General features: G+C 39.9%; 2 protein-coding genes across 10 annotated transcripts in view; one reads left to right on the top strand and one right to left on the bottom strand.

Moving 5' to 3' along the window:
• The window catches only part of LOC111872185 (piggyBac transposable element-derived protein 4), an 11,277-nt gene extending 3,332 nt beyond the window's left edge, over positions 1 to 7,945 (top strand). For 5 of the 9 annotated variants that reach the window (XM_023865814.1, XM_023865817.1, XM_023865816.2 and 2 more), the window contains exons 2-4: positions 488 to 625; positions 5,310 to 5,392; positions 6,099 to 7,945. In XM_023865814.1, coding sequence (XP_023721582.1) covers positions 488 to 625; positions 5,310 to 5,392; positions 6,099 to 7,860 — 1,983 coding nt within the window. In that variant the 3' untranslated portion in view covers positions 7,861 to 7,945. Of the gene's footprint in view, positions 1 to 487; positions 626 to 5,309; positions 5,393 to 6,098 lie in introns of those variants that run through there. The other 4 variants (XM_023865818.2, XM_023865819.1, XM_033754585.1 and 1 more) reach the window with 2 other exon arrangements.
• A 1,387-nt stretch (positions 7,946 to 9,332) lies between these two features.
• Positions 9,333 to 17,323, bottom strand: LOC111872184 (thyroid transcription factor 1-associated protein 26). Its single transcript, XM_023865812.2, has 3 exons — positions 16,986 to 17,323; positions 12,910 to 13,045; positions 9,333 to 9,792 (listed from the first exon to the last, which is right to left on the bottom strand). Exons 1-3 carry the CDS (start codon positions 17,077 to 17,079, stop codon positions 9,546 to 9,548), a joined length of 477 nt encoding a protein of 158 aa, XP_023721580.1. The 5' UTR covers positions 17,080 to 17,323; the 3' UTR covers positions 9,333 to 9,545.
• Positions 17,324 to 18,563: the final 1,240 nt, after the last annotated feature.

Below are 18,563 nucleotides of genomic sequence, written 5' to 3'. Positions count from 1 at the left end.
AAAAAAACTGACTTGTCCAATTGTACATAATGTAACAGTTATGGATGTTAAATAAATCAATCAATCAAGTAGGCCCACTTGACTTGTATCTGGGACATAAGCAGTTAAGTCTGAGCTAAAATACCAACTATCATGGCTGAGATTTTTGTCGATTTTTCAACTCCATCAAGAAAATTTTAGGATAGCACCATAAGTTAGACCACTTCCACATCGCTTCCAATTCATTATTCACTGTCATACCATGATTCAAAACTCTTCACACAAATATTGGTTATGATAACCTTTGCTAGCAACAAGCACTTTTGGCCAGTTGATAAAGCCCAGAGGAAGTATAATGGGGGGAGAGTGGGAAGCCTGAAGTGCTGTCATTTTACACCATCCACTACACTTTTTTCTTTCACCTCCATATATTAGAAAGCACGATAGAAATTGAAAGTACTTTTATTATAAAATTCTGATAATTTATATGAATAACACTGTTTTACAGAATAATATGAACGTGATGAAAACTGATCCTGATTCAGACAATGAAACCCAACCAATATTTTCACACTCTAAGGATCCATTTGGTGATATAGAGTGTCCTGTACTAGCCATGTTGCCAGCAATAAACAGTGAAAACAAGGTGAATAATGTAATTGTGCCTCTTGTGTTTTCTGCAATGTAAGACCATTATTTATATTAAGATTGTGGTCCTCTGGTTGTAACGCTGTGTAGTGGATGCCGTTGTTTTGGAGGAACATGCTGCCTTCACTTCAGGGTTGACCCTACAATACTTAGGGTGTCACAATCTGGAAGACCACAATTTGAAAACTTCTCATACTGAAAACCTGAAAACTGGTACCATGTATGAAGAGTTCTATCTAATGCCATGTAGTTCATTGAAAGTCAACCCATGTATAGAGACTCCATCTTCAGGGTTGAAGCATAACTGAAGCAGGTTGGCTTGGATTTTTCTTTGACCCTCAGGATGGAGGCAACATGTTCCTCTGATACATCGGTTGACTCACCAACAGACTACATGTCATTATATCCCAGAATATAAAACTTCGTAACCATGACTATGAGAACTTCAGATCCTGGATGGTACTGTGTATGTATCATTTATGGCATGTATTTATTATTTTGACAGATATTGCATAGAACAAGGCACAATAGACAGATTCTCTGTGTCTCCACATAATCACCATACTAATTCAGGCATTTGTCTCAGCAATATGGATATGTTAATTCCTGAGGAGAAGAAATTAAGGTTCAGTGTTTGCATTGAGTAGCACACCGCAGTATTCATTTCATCATTCTGTCAAAGAGCCTCTTCATTGATTTACAGAAGTGAAAATTGAGAGGCACAAGGAAGCTGCTGTTTGATAGCATTTGGGAACACACATGATACTCTCCTAACTCACTTCCTTGCCCGTGAAACAACAATGATTGCTTGCAACTATTGCACAACACTGTGGCACCTGAATGAAATGGTCTGGATGAAGCAAACGCTGATTTTAATTCTTCTGTGTTGGAATCAAACAGGTTGTATATTGTGAGGGTAGTTCAGGGTTGACCTGGACTTTATTTTTTTAAGAGAATATACATTTATGTGCCAGAATCACCGAACTCTTACTTTTCAAGATATTCTTCCTTTACACCAACACATATTTTTTGGCATCCTGGCAAGTTATTGATGCCAGCATCATAGAAGGTTTTATCATGACTCTACAGGCTGTTCAGGACACCATGTTTGGGTTCATTTTGAAATTTCTGTCCTCCATGGTGCACCTTGTTTGGTTCAACCAAATCAGAATCACTGACAGCTAAGTCAGGTCTGTAAGGAGGGTGTTACCTTCATCAAATTTGCTGCATATGGATGAGCATTGCCCTTGAGTAGTATGTCTTCTTTGAGGATTTCCCAGGTCCTTTCTTCTGAATTGCTTGGTGAACCTTATTGTGAAGCAAGATACTGTTACATTGTGCATCAATTGTTACATCACATGGAAGAAAATCACCATTAATCAATCCTTCTGAGTCCAAATACACACTTGTTATGCCCTTTCCAGGTGACAACTATGCCTTAGTTTTTTGAGGGGTGGAGATCCCTTATGATACCATTCCTTGCTGGACTGCTTCAACTTTGGAGTGAAGTAGTGCACCCTTACCTTATCACAGGTCACTGTTTCCCTCCAATTAAAACCAGTGCAGATGTTTGGCAGACACAGTAACTTGCTGTGCTTTCTGGTTGAATGTTATTTGAACATCTTTAGGACTCACTGGTCACACACTTCTATGAAAAGTGTGCATTGACAATTGTTTCAGCACTTCCAACACTCATACCAATATTGGATGCAATCTCAAACACTACAACTTGGCTGAACATGAGCATCAGGACTTCTTTACAGGCATCAGACGTTATTGCACCAATCCTAGACACTTGCACATGACAGAGTTGCTTCCCTATGATGTGCATTTAACCTACGAAGAATTTCTGCTGGCTTCTGTTTCTCTTTCACTAGGAATCTGATAATACAGCACTGTTCTACACTGAGAGTGACAAAGTCTGACACAATCATGCTCTAGCTCTAATGTACAGAAGCAAGGCACATGGCCATCTACCAGGAAGTGAGGACAGTGTTGCCACCAACTGACCATAATATACTTTTTTTTCTGACTGATACTGACAGTTTTGTAGAAAAAATAAGGGGTTTGTTTTTAGTCCCATATTCTGTTGGATGTATATATTGAAGTAATAAATACAAGTGTGACATATCCTTGGACGTTACTTACTGAACACCTCCCACCACCTACTTATATTGTACTATGGTCAGGTTTCTGATCAAAATGAAATACAGATTTTTAGGTGTTGTAACCTGAAAAACACTTGCTTGCTTTGAGAGGAGGATGTTTATTGCAAGTGTTAGGAAATAAATGGCCGGGAAAGTGTTTGGACCTGATAATGAAGTGGTAATAGGATATTACATAATTAAATACTAACATGACTCATTTACTTAATATCACGGGCAAGTTGGTAGCTTGTCTGTTTTATGTTTGGGAGGTCTTGGATTCAGATATCAGCCCAGACACCAGCTATTCTGATTGAGATTTTTCATTATTCTCCTCAGTCCCTCCAGGCAAATGCTGGGGTAGTGCCTCAGATTAGACCATGACTGCTTCATTCTGCACCCTTTCTGTTGTGTGCTATATATCCCAAGTTTCTGACAGCATCATTAAATAAATCGTGAATAAATACATGACTCAGTAAGGTAATGAGAGATAGGATATTATGATTGATTGAATGTATAGCTCAGATGGGACAGACAGAATTTTGATAGGGAAACATTATGGAAAGCAGCTGTTTGGGACATTGAAGAGGTGGAAGATACAAAAAAAATCTCCGTGGTTTTAGTCCGCAAGCGAACTATACTGATCAAGAGACAGCTGCTTGTCGGCGAAGTTAGTGCATAGTTGGTTGAGGCACTATGCTACAAGCCGGAAGGTCACAGGTCCAAGTCCTGATGAGGTCATTGGATTTCTTCAATTGACCTAATCCTTCCAGCGGCACTATGGCCATGGGGTCGACTCAGCCTCTAACAGAAATGAGTACCAGGAATATTCTTGGGGGTAAAGGGCGGCTGGTGTGTAGGACTGACAACCCTACCGCCATCTGTGAGCCGATTGTCTAGAAAATGTGGTGGAAGACACCCTTAAGGTAGATCTTTGGAAGGTGTCTGTTGAGACTGAAGGAGGAGAGAACTAGCACAATCAGTACTGGGACTCCATAGCAATGATGATGGGATTGTTAATGAATGTGGAGCACTTGGTAGAGTGAGAATGAGAATCAGGTCAAGCCATGAGCTTCAGTATTATTAATATCAAGACTGTCCCACGTGACCTGACCTAGGATTTAACTGAGGCCACTGGGGTGGAAAGCTGTCACCTAACCACCTGAGTTATGGAACAGTCATTCCTGATGTTGGACTTCAAGCTCCAGTCCAGAGTTAGTTCATTCATTAGTTTTAACCTGTGACCTGAAAACCTTCCCACTATTACTACTCATACAGAATGTTATCTGCACTTCCAAGTCCAACCACCCACATCACGTGAAAAGGGGAGTTGTTCATAGTTTTATCAGATGAGCCTAGGTCATGTGTCAGGATATGAAGGATTTCAACAAGGAAATTAAGGGCATAAGACAGGATCTGATGCTCAATGGATATCCCCCAAAGACTTTGTTGCTTCCATAATGAAGCCATCGAGAAGCAACCATCCTTCTTCAGATACAGTATACCAGGGCAGTCATTATTCCATATGTTAAGGGTATCTCTGAGAAATTCAAATGCATTGGAAACTGTTTCAATGTCAAGACCATTTTCAAAACTACACATACACCCCCTGGGACATTGATGAGTACTGGACTGGTTAGAGGTGTCTAGCAGACAAGGCAGTGTGTGTACAGTATCCCATGCAATTATGGTACATGCTACGTCAGCAAAATAAGCAGACCTTTAGAAGTACACATTAAGGAATACAAATCTAACCTGACTGGAGGTCTGCTTGAAAAATCAAAATTAGTCCACCATGTGTATGAAGGAGGCCACAAAATATGGAGTGAACGGAAGGTCTTGCAGACTGAACCAAACACCACCTATAGCAAACACAAGGAATCTGCCAACATGTCTCTGCTGCACCATCCGATCAGTCAATGTAGCTTGGACAGCTCTCCCATTATCACAGCTGAAGTTAGAAAACTACAACTCTGTCCAATGTAGATTATGTGTGAAAATTTTGTTTTTATGTCGGTACCACACAGAGAATTTGTCTTTTTAGTAATTACTTCTATTCTGATAGTACTCTGATTTTAACAATAGCCATAAAATATGTAGTGCATGAACATGGGTTCTAGGCCACATGTATGTGGAGTTTTTTAACGTTCATCTTAACTCTTGCAGATGGTTTGTGCTGTGCTTGCTTAATATATCTGATATTGTGTTTGTGCTGATGTCCAGAGATACAGACTAGCTTTATTGATTGGGCCCATTTGAGAGGTTCCATCTGAAGATGGAGACAGAATCCAGTCTTTGAAACGTTGTGTGTTAAAATAAAGTCAGGATGGTGGATAATGTTCAGAAATACAATAAATATGTTAATATACTGTGATCACAGAGATTCATTTTATTTAATATGATCCTCTTATCTACAAGTATGTTTTTCATGTAGTCTCTTTTCATCAAGTTTTCTGCCAAAACATTTGTATTTCAAGACAAGGGAGCAAACTGGCAAATTATAATAGTCACACACTAAATGTTATTCTTATGCACCAGGAACAAAGTTGGAATTCTGTGGCTATCAAAGAGGAATTAAGGGATGGCTTAATAACAGAGGAGCATGAAATGTGCCTGAAGAGGTGAGTGTAATGGTAATGGAATGCTCTGTGTATTTGTATTACTTACATCTAATTATATATATATACATAAAACTGTTACTTTCCTGTGTCTTGCCATGGGCCTTACAGAGACCACCCACATACATTATTAAATTTACCAAGGGGTTGGAGTTCGAGTCTCAGTGGGGTGAAGAATTTTCTCTTCTTCACGTTGTCCAGACTGGCTCTGGGGTCCACCCAACCCCCTATCCAATGGGTACTGGGGGCTCTTTCCCCGTGGGTAAACCACTCACCTCCAGCTACTGCTGAGGTCAAGAAAATTTGAATCTAAATGTAGAGGTTGTGATCTTCTGGGTTATGACAACATGTAGTCTTGTAGGCAAATACTAATGTTTTGGAGGAACATACTGCCCCCATCTTCAGAGTTGAAATATGTGAAGTGTGAGGAAGTGTTTGGGTTATGTAGATAAGTTGCAGGGAAGGCAGTCACTCACTTCCTAACCCTACACACTTCAATCCTGAAGTTGGAGGCAGCATGTTCCTCTAACAGTGTCACCTCTCACAAGACTACAGTCTGAACAGTCACCACTGTGATATCCTTAGAACCTAACTGCAGTGGTATATTTTGATGGGAGGAGGGATGCACAGTAGTTTCTTGCTGTATCTACTGCATTTTAATTCTTTCTAGCTTCATAGTTTTTAACATGTGCTGTTCTTTTCATTTTAGTCTTCCAACTTTTGTACTTTCATCTGCAGCCGAGGAAGAGGAAGAGAATGATTTGGCTGCCTTTATAAGTTCATTAAGCGATGAAGATTGTGTGGAGGAAAGCGATGAGGATGGTGAAATGTCTGTCCACAGAGTTCGTTGGACAGATACACATATGTCCAACTCTGACATTAGTGATATTCAGGACAGTGATATCAGTTTCAGTGGTGGTGATGATGATGATACTTATCACAGTGATGATGCTGCTCCAGATTTTACTGAACTCACTTCAGAGCAGGACGTTCCTGTTACCCATATTTTTAATTATATGGAAATTCCCGGACCAAAGCATGTACCTCCTCCAGGTTCTGAACCAATACTCTATTTTTACTTGTTTTTCAATGAGTCGCTGTGGAACATGTTGGTACAGGAAACTAACAGATATGCAGATCAGTTCTTGGCAGCTCATCAGTATTTGTCACAAGGTTCACGGATCAGACAGTGGCATGAGGTCACTGTAACAGAGATGAAGGCTTTTGTTGCTGTGTTGTTAGAGATGGGCATTACAAGAAGACCAAGCATTATGTCTTACTGGACTACTAATTCTCGCTGCATCCCCTGGTTTGGAAAGATGTTTTCCAGAAATCGCTTCCAGTTAATTTTGAAATTCCTAAATGTTACAAATAATTCTGACCTCTTCCCACCCAGTCATAAAAACTACAATCCTTGTGCTAAATTCCAACCCCTGGTTGATCATGCTAACAAACTATTCCACCAATATTATACACCCCATGAACATCTTAGCATTGGAGCAGCATTTGTAGGTACAAACACACAACACCACAAATGTAGAATAAAGATGTGGATGCTCTGTGATTCTGTAGTGCCATATTGCCTTGCCTTCTACTGCTATCCTGGTACAAAGACCAGGGAGGTCAAAGAAAACATCCAGAAACATGGCCTGGGTTATGTAGTGGTTAATGATCTGCTAAATGTTGGTGGTTACCTAATGAAAGGCTTTCATGTAGTTCTGGACAGCTTCTTCACCAGCTTCCAGTTGGCGCATTATCTGTACAAGAAATGTACATTTTTAACGGGCTCATTGAAGAGGAACAGAAGGCATGTACCACAGGAACTGAGGGAGAACTTTGATGTGGGACACATCAAGTATTACAGAAGCAAAGAGATACTTTTGGCTGGATACAGGGAAAAGGAATCTCAGAGATACCCTATGCTCTTTCTTTCAACAAATTCTGTCATAGAAAACATTAAAGTCACATGGACTAAAAACGGGCAAGAAAGAGTAACCATGAGGCCTCACATTGTTCAACAGTACAACAACTATGTGGACAGCACAGTTAAATCTGATATGGCAGTTACCTACCTTTATGAGAAGAGAGCAATGAAACATTGGAAGAAAGTGGTTTTTGGGATTTTCTCTCATATGGTGATGAATGCTTATATTATATATAAAGAGAACACACCAAGGAAAAAGATGACACAGCAGCAGTTTATATCAAGTATTATTGAAGCTATAGAAAATGAATGGATGTTAGAAAGGAACTGGAATGAGCTTGCTACTTCAGTGCAAGCATATACTTCACTTCCAGCTGAAGGTTTTGGAATAAGAAGACTGGCAGGTCGCAAAGAAAGAGTCTGTGTTGTATGCAGTAGAAAAAATGGTGGGCCAGTTCACAGGTCTCGTACGATATGTATCAGGTGTGAGAAAGGCCTGCATGGTTTGTGTATGTCACAACATAAATGTCGAATGATGTCAGTATAAGAAATCTGGATTCTCAATCGATATCTGACAGTGATGTTTTCCACTGTCTTTGATGTAAAATGATTACAATAAACTTCAAAAGTGACTGGTATAATTTTTCCTCCCTAGAGTATACAAATCCACTGCAAAATGAGAAGCTTCATAACTTGTACTCTTCTCCAAGTATAATTAGAATGGTCATGTCAAGGAGGATGGGATGGGCAGGGCATGTAGCACGAATGGGGGGGAAAAAGAATGCATATAGGATATTGGTGGGAAAGCCAGAAGGGGACCACTGGGAAGACCAAGACATGCGTGGGTAAACAATATTAAAATGGATTTTAGAGAGATTGGATGGTAAGGATTGGATTTATCTGGCTTAGAATAGGGACCAGGGGAGGGCTCTTGTGAACACATCAATGAACCTTCGGGTTCCATAAAATGCTGGGAAGTTCTTGAGTAGCTGCACAATTGGCGGTTTCTCAAGAAGGGCCCAGCTCCATGAGTGAGTGAGTGAGTGAGTGAGTGAGTGAGTGAGTGAGGTTGCACAAATTCAATCCAGCATCTAGTAAAATGTGTCATAAGAAGGATTTAATGTCCATTGGTTTTTTGTAGTTTGTATCTAATGTGTAATATCGGCTTGTGGGGTGTAGTTGTGTCATATTTTGAGGTTGTTCCAGTGATTTGGATTACATTGGAGTCACCATCTTGAGGGTGAATGACACAGAAAAGGGAAATGGACAAAATGTAGGTCTCACAGAGGGACTATGGGTGGGGGTGTGGTTGCATCTGTTTTCCTCCAAACACTTTTCATTAACCACATGGCCCCTTCCCATTGGATAGCTCTGTGGTCTATACCTCTGCACCCTAATTCCCACTGCACGATGTATATATTGGTTCACTTTGTCTGTCCATCTCATCCTCCACAAAGCACTCATTAGAAGTATGATGACAGGTGCTTGCCCCGCCTGGAAGTCTGCAGCAGATAACCATCTACTCAAATTGCAGCACCTGCAAAACAAGGTTCTCTGCACAATTGGAAATTTTCCAAGGGGCACACCGGTTTGCAATTTGCACATGGCTTTCAAACGTCCATACATATATTATTATATTACAAAATTATGCAGGCTACAAATACAGGGGGGGGGGCACATGGTAGCATAGTTCGTTGAGGCACTATGCTACAAGCCAGAAGGTCATGGGATTGAATTCCCAATAATCTTTCCAGCCACACTATGGCCCTGAGGATGACTCAGCCTAACAGAAATGAGTACCAGGAATATTCTTGGGGGTAAACAGTGGCCGGCGCATAAGGCTGATTGCCTTACCGCCATCTATGAGCCGACTGTCTAGAAAATGTGGGAACCTCAACATTCACAACCCAATGGGCCTCCACGGCCTGTTACAGGGATAGCTTTACTTTACTTTTACTTTTACTCTGAAAATAAGGCAGAACTGTATTGTCTGTGAATAACAGTAACAGTGAAAATAAATACAAGATGAAATTAAGAGTTTAATGAAAAGAAGAAACACATGCTACTGATGAATTTGGAATAATGTTATTTTTTGTCTTGTGTTTCCATTAAATTGTACATCTGTAAATTACACTGCGTGTGTGTGTGTTAATACATTTCAACATTTGTTGCTTTACCAAGCATACATTCACAATGTAACAAGGTTCTTCAGTAAGTGCCAGTAAATTGGCATTATGATTGCAATTCTTGCTGCAATTTATGAAGCAGAATTTCCAGTCTTCCTTTCATAACAGGCTGGCCCTTCTTTGTTTTCTTTGATAACTTCTTGAATACTTCGGCTTTGTTAGCCCTGTATCTGGCAACAGCTTGTGATCTTTCCTCTTTCTTCTTCTGAGCTTCTTGAAGTTTCGCTGCCTTTTCTTCTTGTTTGCGCTTATACTCCTCCTCTGCTTTCTGGTATGCAGTTGGTCTTGGTATCCTGATAAACAAGTGTGACATGATGAAAATACAAGTACGAGGAGAGTTCCATATATAATGCCTCCTATTTTTCTTTAATGAAAACTACAACAGATACAGAAAGCATAATAATGCATTTAAATAGAGCAAGATTTCAGCTACTTACAGTTATTTTTTCCACATAATCACCACCATTCATTATGCACTTTTGCCAGCGATGAACAAGAACCTGTATGCTGCGCCTATAAAAGTCTGCACCAGAAGAGGCTAGCCACTTTCTTACAGCTGCAATGACAGCATCGTTGTCTGGAAAATGTTGCCCACATAGTCCATCTTTCATAGGCCCGAAGAGGTGGAAGTCTGAAGGTGCTAAATCGGGGCTATAAGGTGGATGTGGTAGGACAGTCCAGCCAAAGTTTGCAATGTGCATGGTGGTCGCCAAACTGGTATGGGATCTGGCGTTATCGTGTTGCAAGCGAAAGGTTGTCTGCTTCTCTGGCCTGATCCGGGAAATGCGGGCTTTCAGCTTAGTCAGTGTCATCTTGTAGCATTCAGAATTGACAGTCTCACCAGGCTCCAGGAAATCCAACAAAATCACATGCCGCCTATCCCAAAAGACTGTGCACATCACTTTCCCTACCAATGGCTGTGTCTTGAACTTCTTTTTTGGGGGGAATCCGGATGTTGCCACTCCATGGACTGTACTTTGGTTCCGGCTCATAGTGGTGACACCATGTCTCATCTCTGGTGACGATGCTGTCCAGAAACTTGTCACCTTCAGCCTCAAACTGGTGCAACAGGTCCTGACACACTTCCACTCGATGAGTTTTGTGGCCCTGTGTAAGCATCCGCGGGGACCCACCTGGAACAAACTTTGCGATAATCCAGCTTCCCCAACATCGTTTCCAATGCATTACAGCTGATATTAAGCCGTGCACACAGTGCCCTGGTCGTTATCCGCCGATCTGTATGGATGAGCTGATTGAGGCGCTGAGCAGGGACGCCCAGGGTGTGGTTTGTCATGCACTTCACTTTCGCCACTGTTGAAATGCACTACCCCCAGCCTCACTGTGCTGACATCCACTGTATCGTCTCCATACACCTTTAGCAAGTGTTGATGGAAGTCAATGGGTGCAATTTGTTCGGTATTGAGAAATTCAATAACACATCTCTGTTTCGTATGCACTTCTATGTCAGATGCCATTTTGGTAGACTGATCTGCTGTCGCTATTTGTCGCACAACAACCAAACTAACAGTACATTGGCAGGAAGATTCAACCTTTACTACAACACCAACATCCATCTCAGATGTTACATATTAACACAAAAAAATAGGAGGCATTATATATGGAACACCCTTTGTAGTATTTGGAAGTACTTACAATGCCTGCTTCCTTACTTAATTGTGATGTGTGTAAGATCTACAACATAATAATTCATTTATATGCAGCATTTCTATTGGTCACATTCTGGTTATATTAGATTTGTCAAACATAACTTCAAATTTTCATATTATCACTATGTTTATAAATTCTGGTACATATATATTATGCAGAACTGTACGTATGTACTTGGCCTACTTACATACAAAATTTCACATGCCTAGCAAAATGGTTCATTACTTTTGACAAGGTTAAAGCTACATACATCACACATACACATGGCCACCATGTTATTTTGAATTCTACAAGAAGAAAAGATACTGAAACAAAAGTTTCATAGTCTTCACATATTTAGTACCATACCAAATCACACATACTCCACCCTAAGTGGTGTGAGTATTATCCTAACCTTGGAAATTTGCACATCCTGTGCATGTACAAAGCCAATCCAGTTTATGACATCAACCTGTTTGCATCAGTCTGCATGTATCTATTGCCTTGGAGGAGATTAACACAGTTATTTCAGAGCCTGCTGCAAATTGCCAAGACACCGAGAGAGAGGAGTGTGATAGCCCTCATGAAAAGCCAAGCTGCTGAGACTTGGATTACTAGGTGGATTTACAAGACTATACACAAAAAGTCACAAACAAAACCCACCAGATTACTGCAGATGCTGGATATGCTCCATTGTTCTTGGCACTTCCATAAAAAGTTCACAGTCACGCATTCAAATTCCTTTTCAGAAACAACGCAAACTTGAAACTAGTGTCAGGGTTAAAACAACATGGCACTTGGGATTTTAGAGTGGGCCAGGGAAGAGAAACTATAACATGTATTCACTCTTTGGTTTTTGATTCCCCAGAATCTCTGAACACGAACTTAAAGGGGGGAGAGGCTGTTCCTTCTATGCTAGATTTGAAGTCTGCAGTTATTATGACAAGTAGTCTTTAAAGATGTGACACTATGTAGTCTGGTAGGAGTTCTCCAATATTTCAGAGGAATGTACTGCCACCATCTTCAGGGCCAAAGAGTAAGCCAAGGCATCAACTAGTATGAAACTCTTCTGCCTGAGCAGCTCAGTGATTTGCGGGCAGCTCTCAAACAACAGCACTGTACAACGTCATATGTTTGACTTCTACTTTGTTGAGATAGTTAGGTTTGGTCAAGAACTAGAAAATTTTAAATAATGAAGTTTATATGTCCTCAAAATGCAAGTTGACTGATACTGTTCTATGTCATTGAACCATAAGAACGTTTTCTCAAGGAAGGGATTTTCACTTGCATTCAGTGTTTTGATAAGAGTATGGTTACTAACGTCATCCTTTCATAAGTGCAAAACAAGGAACTGATGGTTTGGACATGCATTAATCAGAGTATGGTAATGTTAATTTCTCCTGAAGTGGAGGTGTAACATGTATTTCCACACTGTTAAGATGTTCAGAAAAACAGGTTGGGTGAACAAACACTCAGTGGATTCAAACCTGTATACTCTTTTGACAACCTATAGGAGTGTCTCATTCTGAATTTTGAGGTTAACCACTGTAATTAATTGTAAATATGAGTAATGACTAACATGGAGTAAAAAATATGTTGTGGTCAAAAAATTATCTCGAAGATGTTGACAGATCATCAAGAAAATACAATCCTGAAATAACAAACAGCAATGTCTGACATTGCTTAGACGCTTTAAAAATGTGTCAACATAATGAGGTTCCCTTATTCGGGTATATAAGATGAAGCAGCACACACATACATACCTGTACTTATTCACGCCAGTGGATGATGTGGACATGTTCTGCTTTTCTGTGCCAGAGGACTGACCTGCAATCTTCCTCATCTCCTTGTAGTAACTGTGCGCAATAGCTTTTCGTCTGCGCTCCTCCCACTGTTCAACTGCATAATATTCCTCAATTAGTGAAAACACACAATAGATCTTCATATTTCTACAAAGAATTAGATTACATTACAAAAAATTTTGTTTATTTGTGGTTTATTTAATAACACTGTCAGTAGCTCAGACTATACAGTATAGTGAAGCAAGCAGTCTTCTGGGATGTGGCACCATGTAGATGTGGTGTTAACCAACATTTCGGTACTATATTCAACCGTATCAGCAGAGTGCTTTCCCGGCACAACATCAAAGCAGTGGGTCTGCCTCCAAATAAATTATCCAGTTTTCTCCGGCCGGTCAAAGATAGCCTGGGACTAAGGACACCAGGTGTATACAGTATCCCATGCAAGTGCGGCAAGGTCTATATTGGGCAGACGGGCCGCTCCGTGGACATGAGGTTGAAGGAGCATCAGTGGCACACCTGTCTCAAACATCTGGACAAGTCAGCCGTAGCTGAACACAGCATCGATCTGGGACACCGCATGCAGCTTCAGAATACCTCCATCCTCGCACCAAGACCCGATATATGGATCACATCATTAGGGAGGCCATTGAGATCGAACTCCATCCCGAAAATATGAACAGGGAGGGTTGTTCTGTCTCAGCAAGTCATGGAAGCCTCTCATCTGTTCCCTAAAAAATCACCCGGGACATGACGCCAGGTCCACAAGGCTACACAGGCCATGACCGACTAACATAGCAACCCCCCACCCCCAGCCTANTTGTACCGGTTCTCACGATCTCTTCGCTTGCGGATTTCTTATTTTTCCTTCTACCCTGAAGATGAAACGTCGGTTAACACCACAACTACACGGTGCCACATCCCAGAAGACTGTTTTCTTCATAGTCACCGCCGTGAAAACCTCAAATCTTATATACAGTATAGTGTTAAATAATAGAATTAGTGAATAATGAATTAGAAACATTATGGAAGATAGAGGTTGTGGCCTAATGTGCGGCATTATTCTGACATTTTCCTGGAAGTAAAGAGAACTGTAAAAATCCTACCAGGATAGCTATCTCCAGACATGGACTTGAGACAGGTCCTTATGAATAATAAGCAAGAGCAACCAAGATGGTTGGTGTCATCATCTTCCTCAACATTAGACAGTATAGTGACTAGGCTATATGCTGGATGACCAAGAAATATGGGTTTGATTCCTAGCAGGAGCAGATTTTTCTGTTCTCCAGGGCATCTAGACTGGCTCCGGTGCCCATCCAGCCTCCACTGGTTATGGGAGACACTTTACCAATGAGTAAAGCAGCCCATAAGTGAAGCTGACCACTCACCACCCTCTAGGACCATGGTTAAGGATGTGTGAAGCTATACCTCCACTTCAACATATGTCTTACGACAAGTATACCCCATCTACTATGACAGTGATGGTGCATCATTGTCCATTAGCGATGTGGACCTGCTTAGGCAGAATTTTTCATCTGTATGGTTGCCTACACAAAGAATGATATACCCTGGTTCAGAGAGTGGATAAAGAGACACTGTCCAGACATGGAAACATTTCAACTAGTGAAAACTTCAACACTGATGCTATGTTATTTGTGAACATCAGTTTCTTCCTGCCAAATCTAAAGATCTACAGTCCTTAGTATACAATTGGAATATTACAGCTGCAGAATTTTTCATGTAGATGAACAATGGAGAGAAAGATTTTGAAAGGAATAAGTCCAGTAAACCAAAATACACATTAATGATAGGATACTGAAACAATTTAACATATTTAATAACTTGGAATATATTATATCCTATGAATAAGAAAAATACTTGAATGTTTTATCAAGAAGACTTCAGAAACCATCCTCTACAAGAAAGGACAAGGTTGGACTAAGTGTGGCACCAGACACAACAACAGTTGCTACAAATACCCCAGGAGGAAGTACATCACCAGAAGAATGTATCGTACACCATGTCCAGAAAATTCAACAACTTCTACACCACGTGGGGAGGTTCCAGTAGAAGAAGTAGGTAGAATATCAGATGGTAGGACACAAGTAGGCAAAATAAAGCCACCATCAAAAGAAGCAAGGATTTTTTATGGCAGAAATAATTTTAAATAGACAAAGGAACATTGTATTTGAACAACGAAGTAATCAGTCATGTAATAAGAATGATATAAATAAAGTAATTAATAGTAAGTTGTTTTTAAACTATGTTTATTAATGAGAATCTTATTAAATTTTTTACTTTATATTATTATTTATGTTAACTGATTAATGTAAGTGATTTTGATTATGTGACTCATGTAATTTTGTATACGTATCTTGATATATGGAAAATAAAGGAAATGAATGAATGAATGTAAAGACGGTAAATTATGTCAGAATATTATAAGTTAGAGACTGGATCTTCAAACTGTCATATCTTTGTTCAGATCTACTAGTATGAACATGTAAGACAGTTGCTAGACTGTTATGGTGCCGAGTCATGAATAACAGACCAATACTAAAGTACACAGTCTCAATACTTAACAATTAAAACGAAATATATGCAACTGAGCCCTTCTTGAGAAGCTGCCAGTAGTTCAGCTACTCAAGAATTTCCTAGTATTTTATGAAACGTGAAGGATCACTACCATGTCCAAAAGAGCCCTCCACTGTTCCCTATTCTAAGCCATATCAATCCAGTCCATACCACCACATATTATCTAAGATCTATTTTAATATTATCATCCCAACTACTTCTAGGGCTTCCTAATGCTCTCTTTCCTTCTGGCTTTCCCACCGAAATCCTATATGCATTCCTCATCTTGCCCATGTGTGATACGTGCCCTGTCCCTCTCGTCCTCCTTGACTTGAACATTCTAATTATACTTTGCTAGAGTACAAGTTATGAAGCTCATCATTATGCAGTTTTCTCCAACTTCCTGTCACTTCATCCTTCTTCGGTCCAAATATTCTTCGGAACACCCTGTTCTCAAACACCCTCAGTTTATGTTGCTCCCCTTATGTCAGAGACCAAAGTGTAAACCCATACAAAACCACAAGAAAATTACAGTTTTTTATATTCTAATTTTTATGCTCTTAGACAGCAGATGAGAAGGCAAAAGGTTCTGGACTGAACAGTAACAAGCATTAACCAAACTCAGTCTCCTCTTCATTTCTTCCTCAATCAAGTTTTGATTTGTTACTGTCATACTCAAATATCTGAACTGTGCCGCATTTTAAAAGCACCTGTTATGTTATTAGTTTTCCCTGCATTCTAGCAGTGAGTCATTACCATAGACTTAATCTTCTCTGCACTTACTCCTAGACCAACCTCCTTATTAGCATCAGTTAGAACTTCCCAGTTTTCTTTATGGTATCTATGTTATCTTGCAACAGATTTACATCATGAGCATCATCTGGTGTATCCCATTTAATTTCAGTCCCACCTGTTTTTCCAGGACTTTCCTAATGGCATATTCTAAAGCAAAGTTGAAAGGGAATTGCAATAAAGCATCTCCTTGTTTTAGACCATTCTGGATATGAAAATTATCAGACAAATATTTACCTATATGGACTTTACTATATGTTTCGTTTAAACATATTCTAATCAGCCTAACTAGTTTCATGCGTACCCCAAACACTATGAGAATACTGTACATCACTTCACTCCTGACTGAATTATATATATATATATATATGAAGTAAATAAATAAATATTCAGTAGCTGGCAGAAGACGTTCTTCCACCTATTCAAAATGTTGTGGGAATCTACAAGCAGATATCCATTCTCATCCTTTACTAAGTTACTTGCATGTTGCTAACATTTTTTAAATTCATTTATTTCCTCATACAGCTCTTCAACATTCTTCTTACTGTGAGTTGCAGGCTTATTAGTTTTGTTTTTAAGATATTCCCTCTTTTTATTCCTGAAATGCTTGATGGCTATATAATATGATGAATATAATATCAATCATAATTTTCAGACAATTATGTGAAATTTACCTCTATATTTATTACTATATTTTCGTCGTCTCCATTCCTTTTTGTTGAATGTCTTAGTTTTCTTACTTCTGTCTGCTTCTGAATTTTCTGACATTTTTGTTAAGAAGTACTAATTTCACATACACAATACATACATAACCTACAAAATTCACATCCACACGTCTCAAACTAACATTCTGCTTTGAATTTCGAAAGCTGAAACCGGTTCAGCCAATGGTGCCATGAGAAATCTCCCTCCATGGGAACTATGTAGGTATGTCATGTCCCACACACCTAATCAAAAACCCTTCGGCGAGAACTGTTATGAGACTGAATTGAACAGTTGTTAATGATTGGGGCAGCGAAAACTGAGGAAACGGCAATCCAACTCGCGGTAAGACCGAGAAACTCAACTTCCAGGCGTTCCAGGCAACAGAGCATGCCAGTCTTCTCACAATTGCATTGCCGTGCGGTTTCATAGTGTCAGCTGCTCTATAACGGCGCTTCAGTGATTCATTTGTTCCTTTAGATGGCATGAGAGGAATGAAAGGTTTATGAAGCTGCTAATTTTGTTTTTGTGCATTTAATTGGGCGAGAGCCTGGTATATATGACAAGCGCCACCCAGACTATGCTTGGCAGGACAAAATACATTTTGAAGAAAGCGGTCTTCTGGGATAGGTGTGGTGTTAACCGACGTTTCAATACGTTCCTCTGAAACGTTAGTTAACACCACATCTTCACGGTGCCATGTCCCAGAAGACTGCCTTCTTCATAGTCACCACCGTGAAAACCTCAAATCTTACAAACTGTTTACTTACTTGCAAAATCTTATGCCAACATGTTTTTAAAACTTAATATTGACATTTCATATGCCACACATTTTTTTTAAGTTTGATTTAATTATATTAGTAACCTCAGCAATCCGCACATGGCCAGTGTAAGGAGGTATAGCAGGTAGAAGGTGATTGTAAAAGCTCTACGTACCTGATGGTTGCAATAGGCTGAAATATGTAGTAAATGCAAACGCATGGTATGTTTATACCAGAACTGTGTGGATTGAATAATAATAAACATTGTCTTACATAAAATCTAAGGCTACAGCATAATATTTCTACAGAACAGCGTATTTATGCACCTCTCTACATCTACAACACCCAAGATCTTCTTAGCTGATTAGCCACAACAAACAAATTTACATATTCCCACATACAAAAGATATACAAGGTGTGGCAATAAAGAACCCGGATTACTTTTATGACTCATTTCCGGCCACGTCATTGACGAAGAGGAGGGTAGGGCATTGACCCTTGGACTTCCCTCTACCGTCACACAAAGTTTCATTCACGTGCATCGGTTAGTCTGGCCGCGACCATTGTTAGAAGCGGATCGTGTTTCTGAGCTCCGTCGGAATAATGCTGAGTGCTAATGCAGAACAACGTGCTAACATCAAATTCCTCACAAAACTTGGAAAATCTGCCACTGAAACTTACAATTTGTTGACAGAAGTATATGGTGATCAGTGTCTATCTCGCACGCAAGTTTTCGAGTGGTTTAAGAAGTTTATGGAGGGTAGGAAAAACGTCGGGAACGATCCAAAA

Source organism: Cryptotermes secundus, unplaced genomic scaffold (genome assembly GCF_002891405.2).
Source record: "Cryptotermes secundus unplaced genomic scaffold, Csec_1.0 scaffold593, whole genome shotgun sequence".
In the NCBI taxonomy this organism is placed as follows: Eukaryota; Metazoa; Arthropoda; class Insecta; order Blattodea; family Kalotermitidae; genus Cryptotermes; species Cryptotermes secundus.
The sequence above is the reverse complement of the archived record's forward strand: the minus strand, read 5'-3'. Positions and strand labels throughout refer to the sequence as shown.

What these genes read in the sequence shown, in the direction of transcription:
- LOC111872184 (XM_023865812.2), bottom strand. Translation starts at nt 17,079, where the DNA reads ATGTCAGAAAATTCAGAAGCAGACAGAAGTAAGAAAACTAAGACATTC. An exon ending in ATATAGTAATAAATATAGAG is followed by an intron (nt 13,046 to 16,985) that starts GTAAATTTCACA and finishes AATATTATGCAG; the next exon opens with TTGAACAGTGGGAGGAGCGC. An exon ending in ACTGGCGTGAATAAGTACAG is followed by an intron (nt 9,793 to 12,909) that starts GTATGTATGTGT and finishes CTTGTTTATCAG; the next exon opens with GATACCAAGACCAACTGCAT.